We start from the raw sequence: 25,267 nt of genomic DNA on the forward strand, positions 1-25,267 counted from the left end.
TTAAAGCAAAACTCCTCAAAAAGAAAGTTTGGAATTGTACTTTTATGTGCTAGTTACTCACCCGTACACATATAATAAATACCCGGTATAAGTACGACTGGATCTTTCCCTCAGCCTATACCACATAACAGAGTTCAGTGTTAACTGGGTTAAGCGAAACGTTGTTTGAATATGGTATAGTAAACTACGTTTATAACGAACACGCTTATAACGAGCTGACGGATATAACGAACTGTTTTTCTGGTCCCGTCCATTTGCTGTATATATGTTGTAAGTATGCTTATAACGAACTACGGTTATAACGAACTAAATTTAGGGGTCCCTTTGAGTTCGTTATAACCGTAGTTCATTGTATATTATAAGTTGTCCACCGGTCAATCGGGAGACATGGCTGATGCATCCTCTCACCCTCCTACCCTCTCACCTGTCAGCAATGTGTTCCCCGACAGGTACCTCAACCCATGTCTCCCGCTTGACAAATCCCGAGCGCAGGTATGTCTATTGCATGTATGCTCAGGTCCGAATCGGTAAGAATACTATAGTTAGGCATTTACCCACTTCTCTCATTGTTCACATTCATCGAGGGGTGTTGTATCTTCCATACATTTACTTGTTCTTCAAGGACCATCGATTCCCTGAGTTCAGTTGGCGAACTTCATGAAATCATGAAATATGAGTTCAACATCTTCGTACTGATATCATAAGTACACCATGTACGCATCGACGTTACTTAGGAGGTAAAGTTCAGTTCGGTTCGGTTCAGTTCAATGAGGGCAGTCTCACGTATGTTGGTATTCCTTGTTTGACTAGGGGTATATACTGCACGCATGTTGGTATTCCTGGTTTGACTAGAGGGATATAGTGCACGCATGTTGGTTTTCCTGGTTTGACTAGAGGGGTGTTGTACACGCATGTTGGTATTCCTTGTTTGACAAGAGGTATATAGTACACGCATGTTGGTATTCCTGGTTTGACAAGAGGTATATAGTACACGCATGTTGGTATTCCTGGTTTGACAAGAGGGGTGTTGTACACGCATGTTGGTATTCCTGGTTTGACAAGTGGGACATAGTGCACGTATGTTGGTATTCCTGGTTTGACTATATGGTTATTGTACACGCATGTTGGTATTCCTGGTTTGACTAGAGGGGTGTTGTACACGCATGTTGGTATTCCTGGTTTGACAAGAGGGATATAGTGCACGCATGTTGGTATTCCTGGTTTGACTAGAGGGGTGTTGTACACGTATGTTGGTATTCCTGGTTTGACTAGAGGGGTGTTGTACACGTATGTTGGTATTCCTGGTTTGACTAGAGGGGTGTTGTACACGCATGTTGGTATTCCTGGTTTGACTAGAGGGGTGTTGTACACGCATGACGGTATTCCTGGTTTGACAAGAGGGATATAGTACACGCATGTTGGTATTCCTGGTTTGACAAGAGGGGTGTTGTACACGCATGTTGGTATTCCTGGTTTGACAAGTGGGATATAGTGCACGCATGTTGGTATTTCTGGTTTGACTATAGGGATATTGTACACGCATGTTGGTATTCCTGGTTTGACTAGAGGGGTGTTGTACACGTATGTTGGTCTTCCTGGTTTGACAAGAGGGATATAGTACACGCATGTTGGTATTCCTGGTTTGACAAGAGGGGTGTTGTACACGCATGTTGCTATTCCTTGTTTGAGTAGAGGGATATAGTGCACGCATGTTGGTATTCCTGGTTTGACTATAGGGGTATTGTACACGCATGTTGGTATTCCTGGTTTGACTAGAGGGGTGTTGTACACGTATGTTGGTCTTCCTGGTTTGACTAGAGGGGTGTTGTACACGCATGTTGGTATTCCTGGTTTGACTAGAGGGGTGTTGTACACGCATGTTGCTATTCCTTGTTTGAGTAGAGGGATATAGTGCACGCATGTTGGTATTCCTTGTTTGAGTAAAGGGATATATGGAACTGCCTTCCCCCAGACTCTGTGTATACGACCCGTGTGGGCAGCGGTTCCCACTACTTTACAGTCCTATCATCAGGAATGTTTATAAAGCCTTTCAACAGAAGGAAACAATCGGTTAGACCGTGTTGGCTGAGAGACATAAAACAATCCCAAACAGTGTTAGGTGCCTCCTGGAAGTACTACACCACGGTGTCTGGTGGAGGTAAAGCGGAAATGAGACGTTGATTGATGTGGTTCAAGAATCGGATGATGTGGCAAAGAGATAATAGATTTCTGTCTGTGTAACACTGGTGTCAAATGTTTCACTTTCATCTACTCCGGTTGTTTTACAGACTTAGATCGATTAGCTCGACATAAGAATTCTTATAGAACTGCCTCAACATCACATGTCTACAACAACACATCACTTTGCTGCAATTGGCTACACCAGAATACGTCACTGTACAGCAACTGACTAAATCGGTACACGCCACTGTACAGCAATTGGTTACCTCAGAAAACGCCACTATGCAGCAACTGGCTACATCAGAATACGCCACTCTGCAGCAATTGGATAAATCAGAATATCCTACTGTACAACAATTGGCTAAATCAGAATACGCCACTGTACAGCAATTTGCTACATCAGAATACGCCACTGTACAGCATTGGCTACATCAGAATACGCCACTGTACAACAATTGGCTAATTCAGAATACGCCACTGTACAGCAATTGGCTACATCAGAATACGCCACTGTACAGCATTGGCTGCATCAGAATACGCCACTGTACAACAATTGGCTAATTCAGAATACGCCACTGTACAGCAATTGGCGACATCAGAATACGCCACTGTACAGCAATTGGCTACATCAGAATACTCCATTGTACAGCAATTTGCTAAAGCAGAATACGCCACTGTACAGCAATTAGTTCCATCGGAATACCCCATTTTGCAGCAACTGCTTCATCAGAATACGCCACTGTACAGCAATTGGCCAAATCAGAATACTCCATTGTACAGCAATTTGCTAAAGCAGAATACGCCACTGTACAGCAATTAGTTCCATCGGAATACCCCATTTTGCAGCAAATGGCTACATCAGAATACGCCACTGAACAGCAATTGGCCAAATCAGAATACGCCACTGTACAGCAATTGGCTACATCAGAATACGCCACTGTACAACAATTGGCTACATCAGAATACACCACTGAGTAGCAATTGGTTTAATCAGAATACGCCACTGTACAGCAATTGGCTACATTAGAATATGCCACTGTACAGCAATTGGCTACATCAGAATACGCCAGTGTACAGCAATTGGCTACATCAAAATACGCCACTGTACATTTGTAGCAACTGGCTAAATCAGAATACGCCACTGTACAGCAATTGGTTACATCAGAATACGCCACTGTACAGCTATTGGCTAAATCAAAATACGCCACTGTACAGCTATTGGCTAAATCAGAATACGCCACTGTATAGCAATTGGTTAAATCAGAATGCGCCACTGTATAGCAATTGGTTACACTGGAATACGCCACTGTATAGCAATAAGTTACATCGGAATACGCTACTAGGCAGCAATTGGCTACATCAGAATACGCCACTGTACAACAATTGACTAAATCAGAATACGCCACTTTACAGCTGTTGGCTAAATCAGAATATGCCACTGTACAACAATTGGTTACATCAGAATACGCCAATGTATAGCAATTGGTTACATCGGAATACGCCACTTTACAGCTATTGGCTTCATCATAATACGCCACTGTACAGCAATTGGTTACATCAGAATACGCCACTGTACAACAATTGACTAAATCAGAATACGCCACTTTACAGCTATTGGCTCAATCAGAATATGCCACTGTACAACAATTGGTTACATTGGAATACGCCACTGTATAGCAATTGGTTACATCGGAATACGCCACTAGTCAGCAATTGGCTTCATCATAATACGCCACTGTACAGCAATTGGCTACATTAGAATACGCCACTGTACAACAATTGACTAAATCAGAATACGCCACTTTACAGCTATTGGCTAAATCAGAATATGCCACTGTACAGCAATTGGTTACATCAGAATACGCCACTGTATAGCAATTGGTTACATCAGAATACGCCACTATGCAGCAATTGGATAAATCAGAATACGCCACTGTGCAACAATTGGCTACATCAGAATACGCCACTGTGTAGCAATTGGCTTAATCAGAATATCCTACTGTACAGCAAATGGCGACATCAGAATACGCCACTGTGTAGCAATCGGCTACATCAGAATACGCCACTGTACAGCAATTGGCGACATCAGAATACGCCACTGTAGAACAATTGACTACATCAGAATACGCCACTTTACAGCTATTGGCTCAATCAGAATATGCCACTGTACAACAATTGGTTACATCGGAATACGCCACTGTATAGCAATTGGTTACATCGGAATACGCCACTAGGCAGCAACTGGCTTCATCATAATACGCCACTGTACAGCAATTGGCTACATTAGAATACGCCACTGTACAACAATTGACTAAATCAGAATACGCCACTTTACAGCTATTGGCTAAATCAGAATATGCCACTGTACAGCAATTGGTTACATCAGAATACGCCACTGTATAGCAATTGGCTACATCAGAATACGCCACTATGCAGCAATTGGATAAATCAGAATACGCCACTGTGCAACAATTGGCTTAATCAGAATATCCTACTGTACAGCAATTGGCGACATCAGAATACGCCACTGTGTAGCAATCGGCTACATCAGAATACGCCACTGTACAGCAAATGGCGACATCAGAATACGCCACTGTACAGCAATTGGCTACATCAGAATACTCCATTGTACAGCAATTTGCTAAAGCAGAATACGCCACTTTACAGCAATTGGTTCCATCGGAATACCCCATTTTGCAGCAACTGCTTCATCAGAATACGCCACTGTACATGTACAGCAAATGGCTACATCAGAATACGCCACTGTACAGCAATTGGCTACATCAGAATACGCCACTGTACAGCAATTGGCTACATCAGAATACGCCACTGTACAACAATTGGCTACATCAGAATACACCACTGTGTAGCAATTGGTTTAATTAGAATACGCCACTGTACAGCAACTGGCTAAATCAGAATACGCCACTGTACAGCAATTGGTTACATCAGAATACGCCACTGTACAGCTATTGGCTAAATCAGAATACGCCACTGTACAGCTATTGGCTAAATCAGAATACGCCACTGTACAGCAATTGGTTACATCAGAATGCGCCACTGTATAGCATTCGGCTACATCAGAATACGCCACTGTATAGCAATTGGTTACATCAGAATATGCCACTGTACAGCAATTGGTTACATCGGAATAAGCCACTGTATAGCAATTGGTTACACTGGAATACGCCACTGTATAGCAATAAGTTACATCGGAATACGCCACTAGGCAGCAATTGGCTACATCAGAATACGCCACTGTAGAACAATTGACTAAATCAGAATACGCCACTTTACAGCTATTGGCTAAATCAGAATATGCCACTGTACAACAATTGGTTACATCGGAATACGCCACTGTATAGCAATTGGTTACATCGGAATACGCCACTATGCAGCAATTGGCGACATCAGAATACGCCACTGTGTAGCAATCGGCTACATCAGAATACGCCACTGTACAGCAATTGGCGACATCAGAATACGCCACTGTGTAGCAATTGGCTACATCAGAATACGCCACTGTACAACAATTGGCTAAATCAGAATACGCCACTGTACAGCAATTGGTTACATCGGAATACGCCACTATGCAGCAACTGCTTCATCAGAATACGCCACTATGCAGCAATTGGCTTCATCAGAATACGCCACTGTACAGCAACTGGGTAAGTCAGAATGCGCCACTGTACAGCATTTGGTTTCATCAGAATACTCCACTGTACAGCATTTGGCTTCATCAGAATACGCCAATGAGAAGCATTTGTCTAAATAGTGCAGTACTTTGCTACCTGACTACAGCTTGGCTACAACAGCTATTTCGAACACTGCCTACACCTCTCGATCAGTAACAACATCGTAGTCTAAAGTACGTCGGTGTGCGCACAGGTGACGTATGAGCGAGTCTCCAACAAGTGACAGTTATTTATGGTTATCCGTGTAGTTTAAAATGTTTCACTGGTAATGATGGTGTTTTTGGATAGAGGACGACACCTGTCTTCATGTGCAATAATTAACACCTCATTTTCAGTTCCCCAGGTTCTCTGCTAACTCAACCTCCCTTGCAGCTCTGAGATGTTGATGTTTGGAAGGGGGAATCAGCCTCACATTTCATTAGATTTGTAATGGAAGTCGGAATGAAACTTTAGTGTCTGCGCTAGGATCTCACAAACCTGCTCGTTAAATGATCGTAACTCCACACTTCAAAGGGATTTCCCGGTGAAAGGCTGATGAGATCGCCATCAGCACAGGGTCAATCAGATTGCTTCGTTTGCAGAGAGGTTACATAAAGGCACATGTCCACGTGTAGTTAGGTCGGCTCGTGGTGTGGCTGGGCGGACGGTGTAGCATCATACCCCGGCGATGTGGTCAGCCTGTTGCTCGTCCTGCCAGTAAGTTGTAGCAGTATAACACGGGGTACATTATAAGTGGTGATTTAGTTGTACGTTCTTTCTTCATGTAATTATACTGTCATATTATACAAGGCCACTTCCCGACCCTGGGAATGTATGATGTGGCCATGTGCTTTCACATGTTTATTTGTTTGTAATTAAATTCTTTAAAACGGCTTTCAGAGAAATTCGAGTATCGACTTGTCACGCCGACCTATCAATAGTCTTATGAGCGACACGCGTGTAAAAAGGAAGGGTATTTAATTTCATCATCATGACCTGCACGTGCACAATATGCGTACATCCACTCTACCTGTAACAGACCAAATATGTTTGCCCACATTTTGTGCGCCCCCTACTTGTCTTAAAAGGGTGTTGTGAGTTGGTTCAACTTATCCTGGTGTACCAGTAGGACAACTTGTCTCTTACACTGCAGACCCTTGAGGATCCGGGTTAGAATAGGTTTTCAGCAACCCCTGCTTGTCGTAAGTGGCGACTAACGGCATCGGGTGGTCAGGCTCACTGGCTTGGTTGATGAATGGAATCATATCCCATTTGCGTGGATCGATGCTCATGATGTCAATGAATGGATTGTCTGGTCCAGACTCGATTATTTACAGACCGCCGTCAAATAACGTAAAGAATAGTGAGTGACGTTAAACAAAAAACAAACAATCTTACACTGCAGCCACTAAATACAACCTTTCTCTATACACTACCACTAAATACAACCTTTCTCTACACACTACCACTTAATACAACCTTTCTCTACACACTACCACTTAACACAACCTTTCTCTACACACTACCACTTAACACAACCTTTCTCTATGCACAACCACTTAATACAACCTTTCTCTATGCACAACCACTGAATACAAACTTTCTCTATACACTGCCACTAAATACAACCTTTCTCTATACACTACCACTTAATACACCCTTTATCTATGCACAACCACTTAATACAACCTTTCTCTATGCACAACCACTTAATACAACCTTTCTCTATACACTGCCACTAAATACAACCTTTCTCTATACACAACCACTTAATACAACCTTTCTCTACACACTACCACTTAATACAACCTTTCTCTATACACTACGACTTAATACAACCTTTCTCTATGCACAACCACTTAATACAACCTTTCTCTATACACTACCACTTAATACAACCTTTCTCTACACACTACCACTTAATACAACTTTTCTCTATACACTACCACTTAATACAACCTTTCCCTATGCACAACCACTTAATACAACCTTTCTCTATGCACAACCACTTAATACAACCTTTCTCTATACACTGCCACTAAATACAACCTTTCTCTACACACTACCACTTAATACAACCTTTCTCTAGACACTAGCACTTAATACAACCTTTCTCTATACACTACGACTCAACACAACCTTTCTCTATACACTACCACTTAATACAACCTTTCTCTATACACTTCCACTAAATACAACCTTTCTCTATACACTAACACCTAATAAGCCTTTCTCTATACACTACCACTTAATACAACCTTTCTGTATACACTACCACTTAATACAACCTTTCTCTATACACTACCACTTAATACAACCTTTCTCTATATACTACCACTAAATACAACCTTTCTCTATACACTAACACTTAATAAGCCTTTCTCTATACACTACCACTTAATAAGCCTTTCTCTATACACTACCACTAAATACAACCTTTCTCTATACACAACCACTTTATACAACCTTTCTCTATACACTACCACTTTATACAACCTTTCTCTATACACTAACACTTAATAAGCCTTACTCTATACACTACCACTCAATACAACCTGTCTCTATACACAACCACTCAATACAACCTTTCTCTATACACAACCACTTTATACAACCTTTCTCTATACACTAACAGTTAATAAGACTTTCTCTATACACTACCACTTAATACAACCTTTCTCTATACACTAACACTTAATAAGCCTTTCTCTATACACAACCACTTAATAAGCCTTTCTCTATACACTACCACTAAATACAACCTTTCTCTATACACTGCCACTAAATACAACCTTTCTCTATACAGTAACACTTAATAAGCCTTTCTCTATACACTACCACTAAATACAACCTTTCTCTATACACTTACACTTAATAAGCCTTTCTCTATACACTACCACTTAATACAACCTTTCTCTATACACAACCACTCAATACAACTTTTCTCTATACACTGTCACTAAATACAATCTTTCTCTATACACTAACACTTAATAAGACTTTCTCTATACACTACCACTTAATACAACCTTTCTCTATACACAACCACTCAATACAACCTTTCTCTATACACAACCACTTTATACAACCTTTCTCTATACACTAACACTTCATAAGCCTTACTCTATACACTACCACTCAATACAACCTTTCTCTATACACAACCACTCAATACAACCTTTCTCTATACACAACCACTTTATACAACCTTTCTCTATACACTAACAGTTAATAAGACTTTCTCTATACACTACCACTTAATACAACCTTTCTCTATACACAACCACTCAATACAACCTTTCTGTATACACTGCCACTAAATACAACCTTTCTCTATACACTAACACTTAATAAGCCTTTCTCTATACACTAACACTTAATACAACCTTTCTCTATACACTAACACTCAATACAACCTTTCTCAATACACAACCACTCAATACAACCTTTCTCTATACACTACCACTTTATACAACCTTTCTCTATACACTACAACTAAAATACAAAAGTAATGAATGAAGGTCTTCGAAACGTACTTTGATATGTTACGTCAAATTAATTATGTTATTTATATATTGTTTGAGAATATTGGGTCATATATTGAAAGCCGTATGTTTGAGAATGCCGGATAAGAAATGGCCCACAGCAACCAATGCTTGTAGTAAGAGGCGAGACTTGTTGGATCGGTGACTTGGTTCATTGTATGTAATCGTACCCAGAAGGCGGGAATCGTTGCTCATGATATCAATCACTAGATTGTTTCGTCCCCATCATATTGTTGCGGCGACGAACAACAAACAAACAAATACTGCTTTGTTGTCACGTGCCCCGGGTAATCGATTCCACGGCATTGAATTCAGGTACAAGATTTATATTACGACACACGCTTGAAAGATGTTTCCTTTTTGTGGGCCTCTCTATGATACTAGAGTCTCCGGTCTCGTCGCTGACGGGTGTGTACGAAAAACTGTATAAATTGCCTTGTCAGTGTTGCAATCCGGTAGCGGGGTATATATTGAATCAGCGTTTTCGGTAATTGGATAGAAAGGACTAGGCCTAAGGTGCTAGCAGGGGTAATGGAACTTTAACGTTATTATTTTTAAAGAAAACGATTCAAAGGTGAGATAATAAAATAGATTCTTGGGTTGTGAACACCCTTCCAGAAGATCTCAGATTGTAAAGATTTACGTTTCCCTCGAGTCTGCTGCAGTCGATACCTTTCATGCAGGGGTTTGTGGCTTGGGAACTCCGAGAGTTGAATGTCTGACCCTCACAGCCGAGAGTGTATAGGAAGAGGCCATGTAGAGAAGATACTATACTAGAAAATAATGGGGGAAAAATAAATAAATCAGGCTTTTGGTTCTCCAAAATATAGGATTCTTTGGGAATAAATCAAACTGCAGTTGTCTTCCCGGAAACACAGTAGCGCAACGCCAATGTAATGATTTGAACTCCAGGGGACATAACTCAGAAGGGTCCAGGGAAGGGCACACACTCGGTCGTGATGTAGATGTGGTATTGGTGGAAGCGGAACAACATTATCACATGCTGTCGTGAAATAGATGTTATATTGAAGGAAGTGGTGTTGAACAATATTTTATCTCTAACTTGATAAGACAATTGAGGGTGGAGCAGGGGCGGCGGTTGAGCATCACTTTGTGCAGTGTTTGTGATGAAGGGCCAATGCCATCAACGACGAGTAGACAGGAACGAGCACCAACCAGTTATCTATCGTGTAAGAACAAGGGAATCGGACTTTAACACTGCGGAATAGGGCTATTAAATCAAGTTTGATGTTCACTTTGTGATGAACTGTATACATGCTGCAGGCGGCTAGCTTCGCCTCGTGTCGGCCATGGGATCAGCGATGTCTCGATAAGCCCCTGTCTCGCCCATCGTCCTTCACACACCAAATCACTTCCGGATAATGAGACGTCGTTATAAATACGTTTACCACAAAGCAATTTACAACTGATGGCACTGTCTCATAGCAATGTACGATGGGGGACATTTCTTCAGTGCATTGTGGCAAATTGAATTGGGAATAATTTGCAGCAACTGTGCAGTCGAGTGCCTTAGTAGTTGTTTCGCAGTGTCGCTGATAGCGTCTACGCAGGATCTCGTCACTTGTTTGCTATGAATCCAACATGTCTACACATGATTCAAACACGTCCACGCATTATCCCGTCACGTCAATGCATAATTCCAACTTGTGTACACATTATTCCAACACGACTATGTACGTGCACGGTCCTATCACGCCTACGCATTATGCCAACTCATCTTCGCATGATTCCAAATCGTCTATTCATGATCCTAACACATCTATTCCTGATTCCAAGACGTCTACGCATGATTCCAACACGTCTGCGCATGATTCCAACATATCTACACATGATTCCTGCACGTCTATGCATGATTCCTACATGTCTACGCATCATTCCAACACGTCTACGCATGATTCCAACGCGTCTAGACATGATGCCTACACGTCTACGCATTATGCCTACACGCCTACGCATGATGCCTACAAGTCTACACATGATGCCTACACATGATACCAACATGTCTACACATGGTGCCTACACGTCTACACATGATGCCAACATGTCTACACATGATTCCTCCACGTCTATGCACGATTCGAACGTGCCAACACATGATGCCTACACGTCTACACGATGCCTACACGTCTACGCATGATTCCAACATGTCTACACGTGATGCCTACACGTCTACACATGATTCCTCCACGTCTACGCATGATTCCAACATGTCCACACATGATGCCTACACATGATGCAATGTCCTCTCACCACACGGTGCACATGTATACTGAACAAAAAAGTTCGGTGTCATGAAGATTTTGGAGAATTATTTGGTAGTGAGACAAAAAACACAATTTGATAAAATGTCCCCAAACATACTCACGTTTCCTAACTTGTTTTGTTCAGTATACAAGGAGTGCCCTTGACGAAGATACAGCGATACAGCGTAACCCTAGAGTAACATAACTCCTCTCTCGGATAGGAGGTATAATTAAGATAGATATCTGTGCGGTGTACATATTAGCAATCAGTACACCAAACTGCCGAGAGCGCGGCGTAGGATCTATAGATATACTTTCTTGTATTAAGATGACGAATGCAAGACCCGAGAGCTTTAGGAACGTTCAGGCTGTCAATTATATTTATGCTGATATGGATCCTGTAAGCATTTGTTTACAGCCGATTCCTCATCGTAGGATATCGATGCGTGAGGTTTCCATTCGTGTTATTCCGGAACAAGCCGAATAGCGACTCGTGACCCTGTCGTGGCCATTTTTGCGACCGGGTTCCGTCTAAGCGCAAGGCATGTATATTTCCCCATATATTATATGTAATTCACATGATATTCAAAGCATATCGGGACATGTTGTATTTTACAGTATGATTGAACATATTTAACTGTATCTTGGGTATATTTTAGATGCAAGATATATGTAAAATCAAAAATTATTCCTGAGGGATTCTTTGACAGAACAGGAGTCATACGCGCATTTTGATTGGTTTGTCGTATTTTCGCATATAACATTCATCGATAAGGGAGCGAGTCTTCTTGCAGGTTACGGAAAGGGGCGAGTGGTGACGAATTGCATGGTCCCTATGTTAATACTGTTTGTCTGTGAAAACGATCTCCATGTGAACATGATCAGTATGTGAACCCTGTATGTATGTGAACACGGTGTGAACAGCATAAATACTACCGGAGCCTCCGTCCGGGCATTCGAGCACATTTGTGTACAAGCAGTTATATATGCGACCTCAATTATCCAGTGCGTCATAAACATTCTGCGTTAAACCTCCTGTTCAACGAGGAACAAAAAGGATACATTGGGTGAAATAGTAAGACAAATCTGTGATCTACTGGACTACATCGATGTCTATCAGATCCCAGGTTTATTATTACTTGTAGATTTTGAAAAGGCATTTGATACAATTAATTTGGAATTTATAGACGAAACACTTAGCTTTGGAATTTCAATAAAAAGATAGATACAAACCTTTTGCAACGAAATTCAATCTTGTGTACTAGTTAATGGCTTTGGATCCTCATTTTTCAGAATATTTTGGGGTTGCAGACCAGGTGATACTTAGCCTCCTTAGTTGTCAATTACCTCGTACAATTACTGCTGGCTTCATGTACAGAACACACACGGAAAATACTATTTCAGCAAACCAATAATAGCGCCACTATTCACAGTTCCAGTGAAAGGAAAAACAAAGGTATTGCTGTCATCATTTTAGAAGTGAAGTTGATGTTTTCAGTAGTTGTATTATGTTTATAATGCGTGTATAATCGAGGGGCCACATATGGCGTCGACTCATGTATGAAGATGAAGCACGATCCGGTTTCTACAATTAATAAAGCATTTTTATTGCCTACACTTGTACAGAGCTACTTGGCACAAAAAGGTGAAAAAATGTATGCCACATATGTATATTTTGTCAAAGCGTTTGACTCTGTTAACAGAAACACGCTGGTCACTTTGTAAATCTCAAGGTATCGGTACCAAAGTTGGTTGATCATTATGATGCACATATCACAATGTGAAGGTTTGTGTTCGAAACAATAACACCTTGTCTGATTCCTTCTATTGTAATATTGGGGAAGACAAGGATGTATTCTAATTCCATTTCTGTTTTCGTTTTTCATAAATGAACTTTCGCTACAAATATATTAAAATTATAAAGGGGGCATCCAACTGTTTAACTTTTTTTTACTTATTTGTGCTGATGTAATAGTTCTGTTATCGAGCACAGTGCCTGGATTTCAAAAGTTAATAAATGAACTTAAATACTATTGTAATAAATAGAAATTGAATGTCAATATTAATAAGACAAAGTTCACAGTTTTCAAAGAAGGGAGGGAAATCATCAAATGGTTCTATAAAGGTGAAATACTTGAGGTTGAGAAGTTACAAATATTTAGGTGTACATATTACAAATCGCCTAACTTGTTCGCTGCATTGCAACAAAGCTGCACTGCAAGCAAAACGATTTTAATTGTCATTTTACCCGTTGGAAACATTAGTTTTGACACTATTTTAAGGATTTCGACACTGAAATTCTACTCTATTGTGCTGAAGTATGGGGTCTAGAAAACTATGACACAATAGAGAAGATACATCTCCATGCGTGTAAAAGATTGTAGTCGTAAATTCCAACACTCCAAATGTTACAGTTTATGAAGAATGTGGGAGATACGATATGTAGGTATTTAGTTACATAAAAGTAATAAAATATCAGATAAAATTGCTTAAAATGCCAAATACAAGAATCCCAAAGAAATGCCAAAACATGTTGATTCTTTACGATAGCGGAGGTAAACATAACTGGGCATCGGTTGTCAGAAAGAAACTCCAATCTTGGTATGATGACATTTGGATAGAACAACAGGTAACAGCGTCAGATCATTTCATATTTAATTTAAGACCAAGGCCAAAAAATATGTATTTTCAAAAGTGGTACTCTTCACCATGTTTACACAACAATTACTCGTGTTTTAAAGTATTCATTCTTACTAAAAATATCTTTTAGTCATAAATATTAAGACATTTTGAACAGCGCTATCCTGTTTCAGATGTAGTTCTCACGACCGTCTAATAGAAAAAGGTAGACATTTAGAGATATCAAAGAAAATCCGATTGTGTAAATACTGTATTTGTCATGAGATGAATACCATTTTTTGCTTCTTTAACCATTTATATGCAGATATCAGAAAAGAATAGATAAAGAAATATTTTTACTTGAATTCTCGAATAGACACATTTTATATCCTCATGTCATCTGAAAATCAAGGTCATACAATATCCTGGAGTGTATATATACCATACAATGTACAACAGATCCTCTGTATTATAGATGTGATATTATTTCCGATATATTTATTCCTATTGCATCCATTGCTACTGTATGCATGTATGTACTATGTGCCTATGGCCTTTCGAGTACTGTAAATGAAGATTGACTCACGTTTAGATTTAGTGGCCGCACATTATAAAATCCACTTTTGCGGCAAAATGTAAAACGGTTAGGGTAATTCAATCACACGATCAGGTAGATCATACTTGACTCTTGGGGACAAGTAAATCTTTCTGACCAGTCTGATCAGATTTCTTTTCAAATTGGCTGTCCGATACTAACTTAATTACGTGAATGTGAGATGAGTGCATAATCAAAGTTATCATTCGCTTGAAATTCACACATGGCAGAACAGATTCGAGAAACGCCACAACCACTTTATTGATCTCACCATATGTCACCACCCGTAGCACTGTATAATATGACACTGAATTACGCGAGGTCATCGAGACTTGTTATTCAATGGCGCTGACTTTTTATATGTGATTAGGTAGGTGTAGCTCTAGTTTATATGACAGTTCACGTTGACATTCATCCATTCAGATGCCAGGCTCGGAAAACTACGTCGAACATGAGTCATCCCATGTTAGCAACTGCCTCCGTGGCCTAGTGGATAGAGGCTCTGCCCAGAGAGCGGAAGGTCGGTGGCTCGATTTCCGCCCGCGTCATACTGAAAGACGTCAAAAGATGTTACTTATCGTTGCCTGGTCTGGTGCTAGGTATTTTGGGGATAAAACTGGGACTGATCGGCACGAAGTCAGTATACTGTGTGGCATGGTATGTCAGGGGTCTAATACTATAAAACCAGCATTATTGTGGAGTAGTACGTTGCAGGTCCAATAATCTTGAGTGTGTGGGGATGGTTTTACGCCGCTTTAAGCAATATTCCAGCAATATCACACCATAAATGAGCACAGGGTACCCAATGATCTTGAACGTGACGTAAAACTCCATTTCGCCTCATCTCACATCTTGGTTTCTTGGTTTCATCTAATAGTGTAACATTGATCCTCGCGAGCCTCATTGGCAGTACAATTACAATGACAGTAAAACATATAACAGCGGTTGTAATAATAGTCACCACACAACAACAGTGGTCATGCTCCCAAAGTAGACATATGCGGGATATCCAGAGTGAAAACAAGGATCTTCAAACTACCGTTGGTCTTGATAAAATGAGAGATATAATGTGAGATGAGGAGCCACATTCTTTCCCCCTTATATAGTCTAAATACCTCATGTAAGATTGTACACAGTCCTGGGATAGTCTAGCTATTCTAGAAGATTCCAAATTTCAATTGACTCCAAAAGCATCTAAATAAAGGAACTTCCACACCACTGCTTACCTCAGAGAGTTATACATTCCTGACAACTAACTATTGTCAAAGAACAATGCTATGAATTTCTACTGAATCTCAACAGAAACAATGTAATACAATTATAACATTTTGAACAACAGATCACACTGCCATATAATATTTATGAGTTATTCTGCACAGTTAATTTGATGACCTTGGTCGTAGGATGGCAGGATTTGAACATTAAAAACACAAAAATACCTTCTTGATCAATCTGGACGCATAAGTGCCCTTTCTCCCCATGTTCTCAGCTATCCGAAACATAAACCTGACACAAGAGAGTTGGCTGAAGTAGGAACCGGACGTCATGATATGGTAATTACCTTTTACATGTGTATAAAGTGAACTTGTTAAATGGTTTAGCTCACGAAGCGATGAAGACAGGTTACGATAAACAACAGGTTTTTACGGTTAAACGGATCATTTTTGTCTACGAATCATATTTGTGTTAATTTATTTAGAGAAGTTTCACTTTTATTGTTTTTCAATAAAACATATCCATGCTAATCAATCAGTTGCTATGTGACGTATGCTTCGTTATGTATTACCTGTAGTTATATCAAGCTAATTTGCGAAACAAAAACATGAGTTTTAAGTAAAGGAACATATTCTCGCCCATGGGCCTACCCGTGGGCCACTTTTCGCCCATAGGTAGGCCCATGGACCTCACTTCGCCCAAGGGCAGGCAGATAGGCGACATAGTGTAAATATTCTGGCGCAAAAGTTGATAAAGACAAAACAAGGATACTCTGGGTAGGAACAAAAACGCGCTCTAGAATAAAACTATGCCGAGAATGGAACCTGGATTGGAGGAAAGATCCGTCCGATCTACTTGGAATAAAATTCAGTTCTGATCCCGACGAAATGACTGGCTTGAATTATGAGAATGAGTTTTGAAAATGTGAAACACTCATATGTACTTAGTCATCAGTACACTTAACTCCCTTGGGGAAGAATACCGTGTTAAAATCACTAAATCTACCATAATGTAAGCATTTATTGTCAGCTCTACCCGATCCATCATATACTAAACTGTTTTGAAAAAGGTGTTTCTTATTCATTTGGGAAGAAAAACACGATATCGTAAAGAGAAGTCAAATTGTATGGGAAACATCAGATGGAGGTATAACTTGTCCAACGTGTTAGACTTAATACATATGCAATATGTACCAGTGGTACGTAGAGCATCAAAACTGCTGTCAAAGTGGTGTCCATTATTCATTTTAAAAATACCTCGTTATGGACCCTATAATCCATTCGAAATTACTCGTAAGATATTAAGATTACAAATAAATTCCAAGATAATAAATAAAAGCGACCCAATCCTTTCCATATTCAAAAGAAATCTCTGTCAAAAGCAGAGTCGGATGTATGATTCTGGCTATATCAGGAGCATGTGTTTATAAATCAATATCAATTCGTCATGATACTAGGCGTTCGCGAAAAGGTGAGCGTATCCTGCCCCGGTGGCAACCGTCACAAACACATGAAAAGTCAAGTCAATCGTTCACCTGAAAAACACGGGGACAAGTGAAAATAGGGAATTGCATCGGACATAATTTTTATCACTGATGCGTCAAATTTGGAAATGTCCTCCACATGTCTACCACAAAACGTTTTAAAAGCTTTACTGGGGCCTTGAATGGTGTAGTCATAATCATGCAGCTTCTGAGCCAGGGTCGAGTGCCCATGGGATGCCTACTTCTTACCGAAATGTCAACCCCCAAATTGTACATAGATGTTATCAATGAGGAAGTTCAGTATTTCACATATTGTTATCACAGTAAACATCGGATGACAATTTCTTTTATGTTTGATACATTTACCCGAACCCCTGAAGAAAGATATGTAACTTTAGCTATGGTCACCATGTTATGTAACAGCAGCAAATGGATCAAGGAATGAAGTTTTTCCTTAAGTTTGTCATGTGGGATAGTGGTGTACAAAGTTATACCATCAAGTGTTTGGACAGAATTGAACCTGCTAGAGTTATGTATACCAAAGCGATCTTCAATCAATCTTTTATTCACAAATACTGAAAGGCCTCAGGCATATAGTACAATTTGTATAGGCCTTACGGGGGTCATAAGGACCTTATTAAGGCCTGGTGGAAATGTCCACGTCGAGCGTATACATGATGAGGGTAGCCTATTACAAAATATATGGTACAACGAGAACATAAAAAATAGGAAATACCAGTTTGTGAATAAAGAATGGTTTGTAAAAGTGATACGTTTACTAAATGATCTTATTGAAAATAGCGGGACAATTCAGGTCATTCGAAACCTTTCAAACCGTGTTTCACACTTAAAACAGAACTGTCGAAGTCAACGATTACCAAAACTAGACATTATCCTATAATCTCCTGTCTCTTACCATGTCATATAATTTTATCATCTGAACAAATATTAAAGGTTCACAGTATCTCAATAAATACTCATATTGTAAGAGAAATAATCATTTTGACAAATAGGAATACTAACTTGGCCACGATATTGAGGGAAATGACTTGAAGAATATCAATTCTGTTCCGTTTAGTTGCACGAACATGACTAAACTGCACTGGTTCCAGTATCAGATTTTACATCATATGTTGCCAACAAACTGTCTTCTTACAATGGAGATACGTAGACGGTACAAGAAGTAGCTACTGTTTTAATGAAACAGAAGATGGTGTACATATATTCTGGGAATGCAACCAAGTGAGCTCAATCTGGCGAGACAGGGAAACTTGGATGTCACACAAAATGAAAAGCTCGGTAAGCAGACAGACAGACAGTTTATTCAGTAAGAAGGTCATAGGCCCATAATACAGACAATGGTTGATTGCATGAACTGCGCATGCCAAGGAAGTAGTCGATTTAAGTTTATCTTAGCCGTTGGACTTTATATAGCTATAAACATGTGTTATATATAACATCAAAGTTTTCTGATGAAATAATTTCAGTAAAAGATTTTGAAACTTGATACACTGTTTAAGATACATATTTCTTAGGGCTGAATAACGCTCCCATAAAAGTAAAACATGAAATTCATCTTCAATAAAAGATATAACCATTTTCTATACAATATTTACATAATCGTCCAGTGTATGGGACATTTGTGTATCTCCCCAAGTCAATTGCAAGTTTAAGCATATCAATAGAAAATGTTCTTTTTGGTTATCTATCGAAAAATAACTATCTTTCCTTTTCATTATTTTGTCAAAACGAATCATTTTTAACTAATAACTATCCGTCAACATTTCAAGTAACACAGGAGGGGCTCGCCGAATTGCATAAGTTGACAAGGCATACTTCCATCATTGATTGTAATTGAGATTGTTTCAATACGCTTTGGTCAAGCTGTCATGTTTTATTTCTTTGAATGTATTGTTATGCAAAACCGGGCAAATGCTATAGAAAAATACGAAATGACTTACGACAGTCGTAACGCTAAGACGATAGTAACTATCACACTTCATCAATGACTTACGAAAGTCGTAGCGCTAAGACGATAGTAACTATCACACTTTATCAATGACTTACGACAGTCGTAGCGCTAAGACGATAGTAACTATCACACTTTATCAATGACTTACGACAGTCGTAACTCTAAGACGATCGTAACTATCACACTTCATCAATGACTTACGAAAGTCGTAGCGCTAAGACGATCGTAACTATCACACTTCATCAATGACTTACGTCAGTCGTAACGCTAAGACGATCGTAACTATAACACTTCATCAATGACTTACGACAGAGATAGCGCTAAGACCATAGTAACTATCACACTTCATCAATGACTTACGACAGTCGTAGCGCTAAGACGATCGTAACTATCACATTTCATCAATGACTTACGACAGTCGTAGCGCTAGAGTGAGGTAGGGTAGTATTTTTGTTTTGTTTTTGTTTTTTTGTTGTTTAACGCCGCAGTATTCCAGCTATATGACGGCGGTCTGTAGATAATCGAGTCTGGACCAGACAATCCAGTGATTGACATCATGAACATCCATCCACGCAATTGGGATGGATGACATGCATCTACCAAGTCAGCGAGCCTGACCACCCGATCCCGTTAGTCGCCTCTTACGACAAGCATAGTCGCTTTTTACGGCAAGCATGGGTTGCTGAAGACCTTTTCTACCCCGGATCTTCGCGGGTCAGGTATGGTAGTAAATTGTGTCCAAAAATGAATAAATGGCATATCGATGGTAAACAGGCCAATGTTGTGTCGTATTATAATATTTAGGTATGATCTGTGGTAAAGCATGTGGGATACGTTTCCGGATACATGTATACAGGTGGCCTTCAAAATCTTTGACTGCAAAATTCAGCCAGTACTTTTATATGGCCCGGAAATTTGGGGTGGCACAATTAGAAAACCAACTGAAATTACTAACACACAATTCTGTAAATTCTCACTAAAAAGTGAATATAGAGCCTCAAACAACGCAGCCCTTGGAGAATGTGGTCGATACCCATTAGGTTAAGGAGATCACCACAGACTCAGTATACCAAGAAGTATAACATTATGTTGCAAACCTATGACAATGGCTATAAACTGGGTTTATGTATGGCTTTGGTTTTGAATGGGTGGCGCAAGAAGTTAGTGATGTTAAAGCTTTCATGTCTGTAGTTACTCGGAGATTGTCAGATACTAATGTACACGAATGAACATCCAGGATCAATAAAAGTGCTACTTTAGAAATAAACTGTAACATCAAGACCTCTCTCCAACCGGAATTATTTCTAAATTGCATAAACAATCTATCATCACGCAGTTTAGAAGAGGTTACTATGATCTCAAAATTTAAAAAAAATACACGTTCTAAAATTTAAAAAATCCAGTTGATGCCCTTTTTAACAGTGTAGTGAATGTCTTGAAGATGAATATCATAGCTTGTTTTTCTGTTCAAAACACGTGCATTAAAAGTTAAAATATATACCAAGCTATTATTATGTTTTTCCATATCAACAAAATATTGTTTATTTGTGTACCACAAACGACGAAAATACATTGTTGAATTTATCTCTGTACACAGCTTAAGTTTTCAAGCTTAGAACAAATGACGCTCATTGATGTTTTGTACCTGTTATACATACATTGTACACTAGGCTTCATGACATCTTATACGAAAAAAAAGTCTGTCTGTTTGATAAGACGATAGTAACTATCACACTTTTTCAAAGACTTACGATAGTCATGGCGGTAAGACGATAGTAACTGTCAGGCTTTCTCAATGACTTACGACAGTCGCAGCGCTAGAGTGGGAAACGCGAAGGTGAAAATGATAGACTTCCCCACTTGTGTGTTTGGACATAGGAAATATCAACCCCGTCTCGTTGTAATAGGCAAAGATCGATTATCCGAGACCCGGTTGATATTTCCAATATTGAACACACGAAGACGTGACGAATCCTCTTGCTTTGGTCCAAATGGCTAAAAATAACCGAGTTAAGTAGATAGATTACTAAACGAGTTCCCATTAGATCCTGCTTTTAGTATAACGAATGTATTTCGACAGATATCAAACGGGAGGCGTTATTCCGTGATGGAAGACGTCCCCGGCAACATGTGATCGTCGTAGGCGCCGACGTAATGGGTCGGGTGGCCCGGTAACCTGGTTGATGGCGTGTCATGTTCCTGGGGTTGAGTATATACAGACAGACAGACAGACAGTTTATTCAGTAAGAAGGTCATAGGCCCATAATACAGACAATGGTTGATTGCATGAACTACGCATGCCAAGGAAGAAGTCGATTTAAATGTCTCTTAGCCGTTGGACTTTATATAGATATAAACATGTGTTATATACAACATCAAAGTTTTCTGATGAAATAATTTCAGTAAAAGATGTTACAGTTTGAGACTTGATATGCTGTTTAAGATACATATTTCTTAGGGCTGAATAACGCTCACTTACAAGTAAAACATGAAATTCATCTTCAATAAAAGATATACCATTTTCTATACAATATTTACATAATCGTTCAGTGTATGAGTCATACATATTCTCAGATTTACTGGTATGGGGAGTGAGTGAGTGAGTGATTGAGTATTGTTTTACGCCGTTTTTAGCAATATTCCAGCAATATCACGGCGGGGTGTATGGGGAGTGTAAGATATTTTTCTACATTTAACAGGGATTTAAAATGTTTATAATAAAAGGTATCAGATATACTATTGATAGAAATACACCATGATTGTTGAAGGTTATCAAATAATCTTTGCTTAAAAAGATGAATAAATACCTTCACATTGCCAACATCTTGTGTTAACCATACATATCCAAAACCTAATTGAAACAAAATATTCTTAATGTGAGTAGCCCATGTGGTGCGACCAGAATGGTCCAGTGATTTGAGCATTAAATAACATTGGCGAGGCAGTCTGCGCTCGTCCAAACGCAGTAACCTGCACCAATACTTGATGGCCCTTGTGGTATGTATACACAAGTATACCGTACATATAATTATCTCCTCATCCGTTCATCGCTCATCTTCAGCTGTTCTCGTGTTCACTACGTGGGCTACGACCCGTGGAGATCCGGGACAGAATAGGTCTTCAGCAACCCATGCTTGCTGTAAAAGGCGACTGTGCTTGTCATAACAGGCAACTAACGGGGTCGGGTGGTCAGGCTCGCTGACTTGGTTGATGCATGTCTGATTAACGGGACGAGTATATATTTTCGAAAAAAATATGCACGAGTGGTGAATCATTTTATTTATCATTCCCAACTTAATGTTTTCCCCATTTAGAAAACAAACACACCGAAATTGTTTCAAACTTAATGTGAACATTGTGCGATACATTATTACTTGGCCATGTGAAACAAAGACATAATCCAATAACGTCTTTGGGGAAAATCCAGTCACCAAAAAATAAGTTCCTGGAACGAGATAACACTAAATATGATTGAACAATGCATTGTAACATATTTGAAACTGTATGGCAGTAATTTCAACAATAGCGTTTCATGTAGTATTTGCATATATATGTGGTGTAATTTCACAACTAAAGTTATTCGAACCATGCCGCTCTCTCAATTGTGGAACGTGTCGGGGCCGCTAGGTCACAACACTACACTTCAGTCGATGCCACGGTCACTCGCGATGGAAGTCAAGTGTTGTTTCAGGTGTAACAAGATTAATTGTTATATTTTCGACTCTTACATAACCAGGAGAGATGGTGTTGATGCCACTACAAAATCGATAATTTGATATTGCTGACTTTTGTCTCCTGGCAAATTTGAACATTACGCTCAGAGCGGCTTTATGCGACACGGGAGCTTCGGGAACAAAAGAAGCAGGGATGCTGCCGTGTTCAATGAGTTTGATGGAATGCTTCCTGAAATTATCTTGGATTATAAGAAACTATGTGACAGTATTTATTCCTAGAGTGGTTGTTCTTGTATTGGTTGTCTTCAAGTTATCTGTGTGTTTGTTTTGGTGTCATGGCCACGTTTGGACATGGTGTGTCCGCTCAGAGTGTTTTGTGAGTCGTTTTGATGCCAGGCTGTTTTATTCAGTTTGCACCTGAGTGGATGGCTGGACTTCGTTCTGATATACCATTGGTCACAAGATTTAACCCAGCCGAAAGTGTGTGCATCATTCGTCAACATATATATCTATCTACATGCTGTATCTGTGACAGTCCACTTCAACATCGACGCCTTTATCTGTGACCATCTGGTGACCTAGCTAGCGATTTGGCAACACACTGTGCCCCCCCCCCCCCCCCCCCCCCCTCCCCCCTCCGTTTACCTATTACCAATTGAAACGTCTCCAAAACAGACATGAATCCGTGTTGTTCCCTTACTTATATGAACCCACTTCCTATAACGTCGCATAGGTATTATGTCAGCCATATAGCGACGAGCAAACACCACTTCTAGAGGAAGGATTTTATTTCAAATTTGGTAAAAATACGGAAGAATGTCCTATAAATAGTTAATAGAATCGTCTAAATGTCCAACTACCAATTGCCTCCCTTAAATCACTTTTCTCATAGTTGAAGTGTCTATGGTTGTTTTCTTGAAGACATTTGACTCTCTCAGTGCAATGAACATATCTGATTTCAACTACATCATTTTCACAATGACAATCAGAAGTAACTGATGGCAGAAGTACATTGTAAAACCAAATATTTTAATCTGAAATGTGTTGCTGGAGTATTTTTTCATCATTACAATATACTGATTTTTATTAAATGTGAGCCTGAATTTGGATTTTACTTAATTTGATACACCATTCAGAGTGCATTGCGGATGTACCCAGTAACTACAACAAACCTCAATGTTTTCAAATAGTTATGTCATGTCTAAACTAAATTAAAACAAATATATTTAAAACATGTTGAAATAAACAAGATGGAATAGGTGATATTGACTATATGTCGAGTATCTATTGGATTTACCGTATTCGCCGTATAAAGCGGCCTCATTCAATACGTGTTGCTTATAAGGCATTTATCAACAGAATTATATACTGGATCACAACAGAAATGTCAACAATATGTTCGTATAATATTCGTATAATACATATTTTTTTCGAGGGTTGCAATGTGATAATGTGTTAGCGAAATCCTAAATAATGAACAACTTAAAAGACCCTCAATATACAGGCACGGGTGCTTGTCCGAGTGGGCGTGGCTTAGGCTGTGGGCGTGGCTTATATTAGGATGGAGGTGAGTGGATCGAAACGCATGTCAGAATTCATGTTACACCTGTCAGTGCAACACAAACACTCATGATATTTAAAAAAAATCATTTATATTTGAATAATTATTGACAAAACAAAATCGATTTTCTAAAATCACCATATAATTATTGGTGTACAAAATTAATATTAAATTATGTCATTAATTTATATTTTGATACACAAAAGTAATAGTGGCATAAAGCAATGTAGAGTTGGTTATATCAGTAACATCATGATCGATATGCAATCATCAACAACCTAATTTCGTGTCTAAAATTCAGTTGTGATATCAATGGATGCTTCCTATTTCTTTATAGGGGCGGTCGGGTAGCCTAGCTAGTGGTTAAAGCGTTCTCTCGTCACGCCGAAGACCTGGGTTCGATTCCCGACATGGGTACAATGTGTGAAGCCCATTTCTGGTGTCCCCCGCCGTGATATTGCTGGAATATTGCTAAGTAGCGGCG

General features: G+C 39.5%; 1 protein-coding gene across 1 annotated transcript; it reads right to left on the reverse strand.

Annotated features, from left to right (window-relative positions):
* Positions 1-759: 759 nt before the first annotated feature.
* On the reverse strand, positions 760-16,816 carry LOC124150388 (zonadhesin-like). The gene is made up of 2 exons (XM_046522388.2): positions 16,744-16,816; positions 760-1,889 (listed from the first exon to the last, which is right to left on the reverse strand). Exons 1-2 carry the CDS (start codon positions 16,814-16,816, stop codon positions 760-762), a joined length of 1,203 nt encoding a protein of 400 aa, XP_046378344.2.
* Between the last annotated feature and the right edge of the window lie 8,451 nt (positions 16,817-25,267).

This window comes from Haliotis rufescens, unplaced genomic scaffold, assembly GCF_023055435.1.
Source record: "Haliotis rufescens isolate VD_foot unplaced genomic scaffold, xgHalRufe1.0.p SCAF_20, whole genome shotgun sequence".
NCBI classification, from domain to species: domain Eukaryota; kingdom Metazoa; phylum Mollusca; class Gastropoda; order Lepetellida; family Haliotidae; genus Haliotis; species Haliotis rufescens.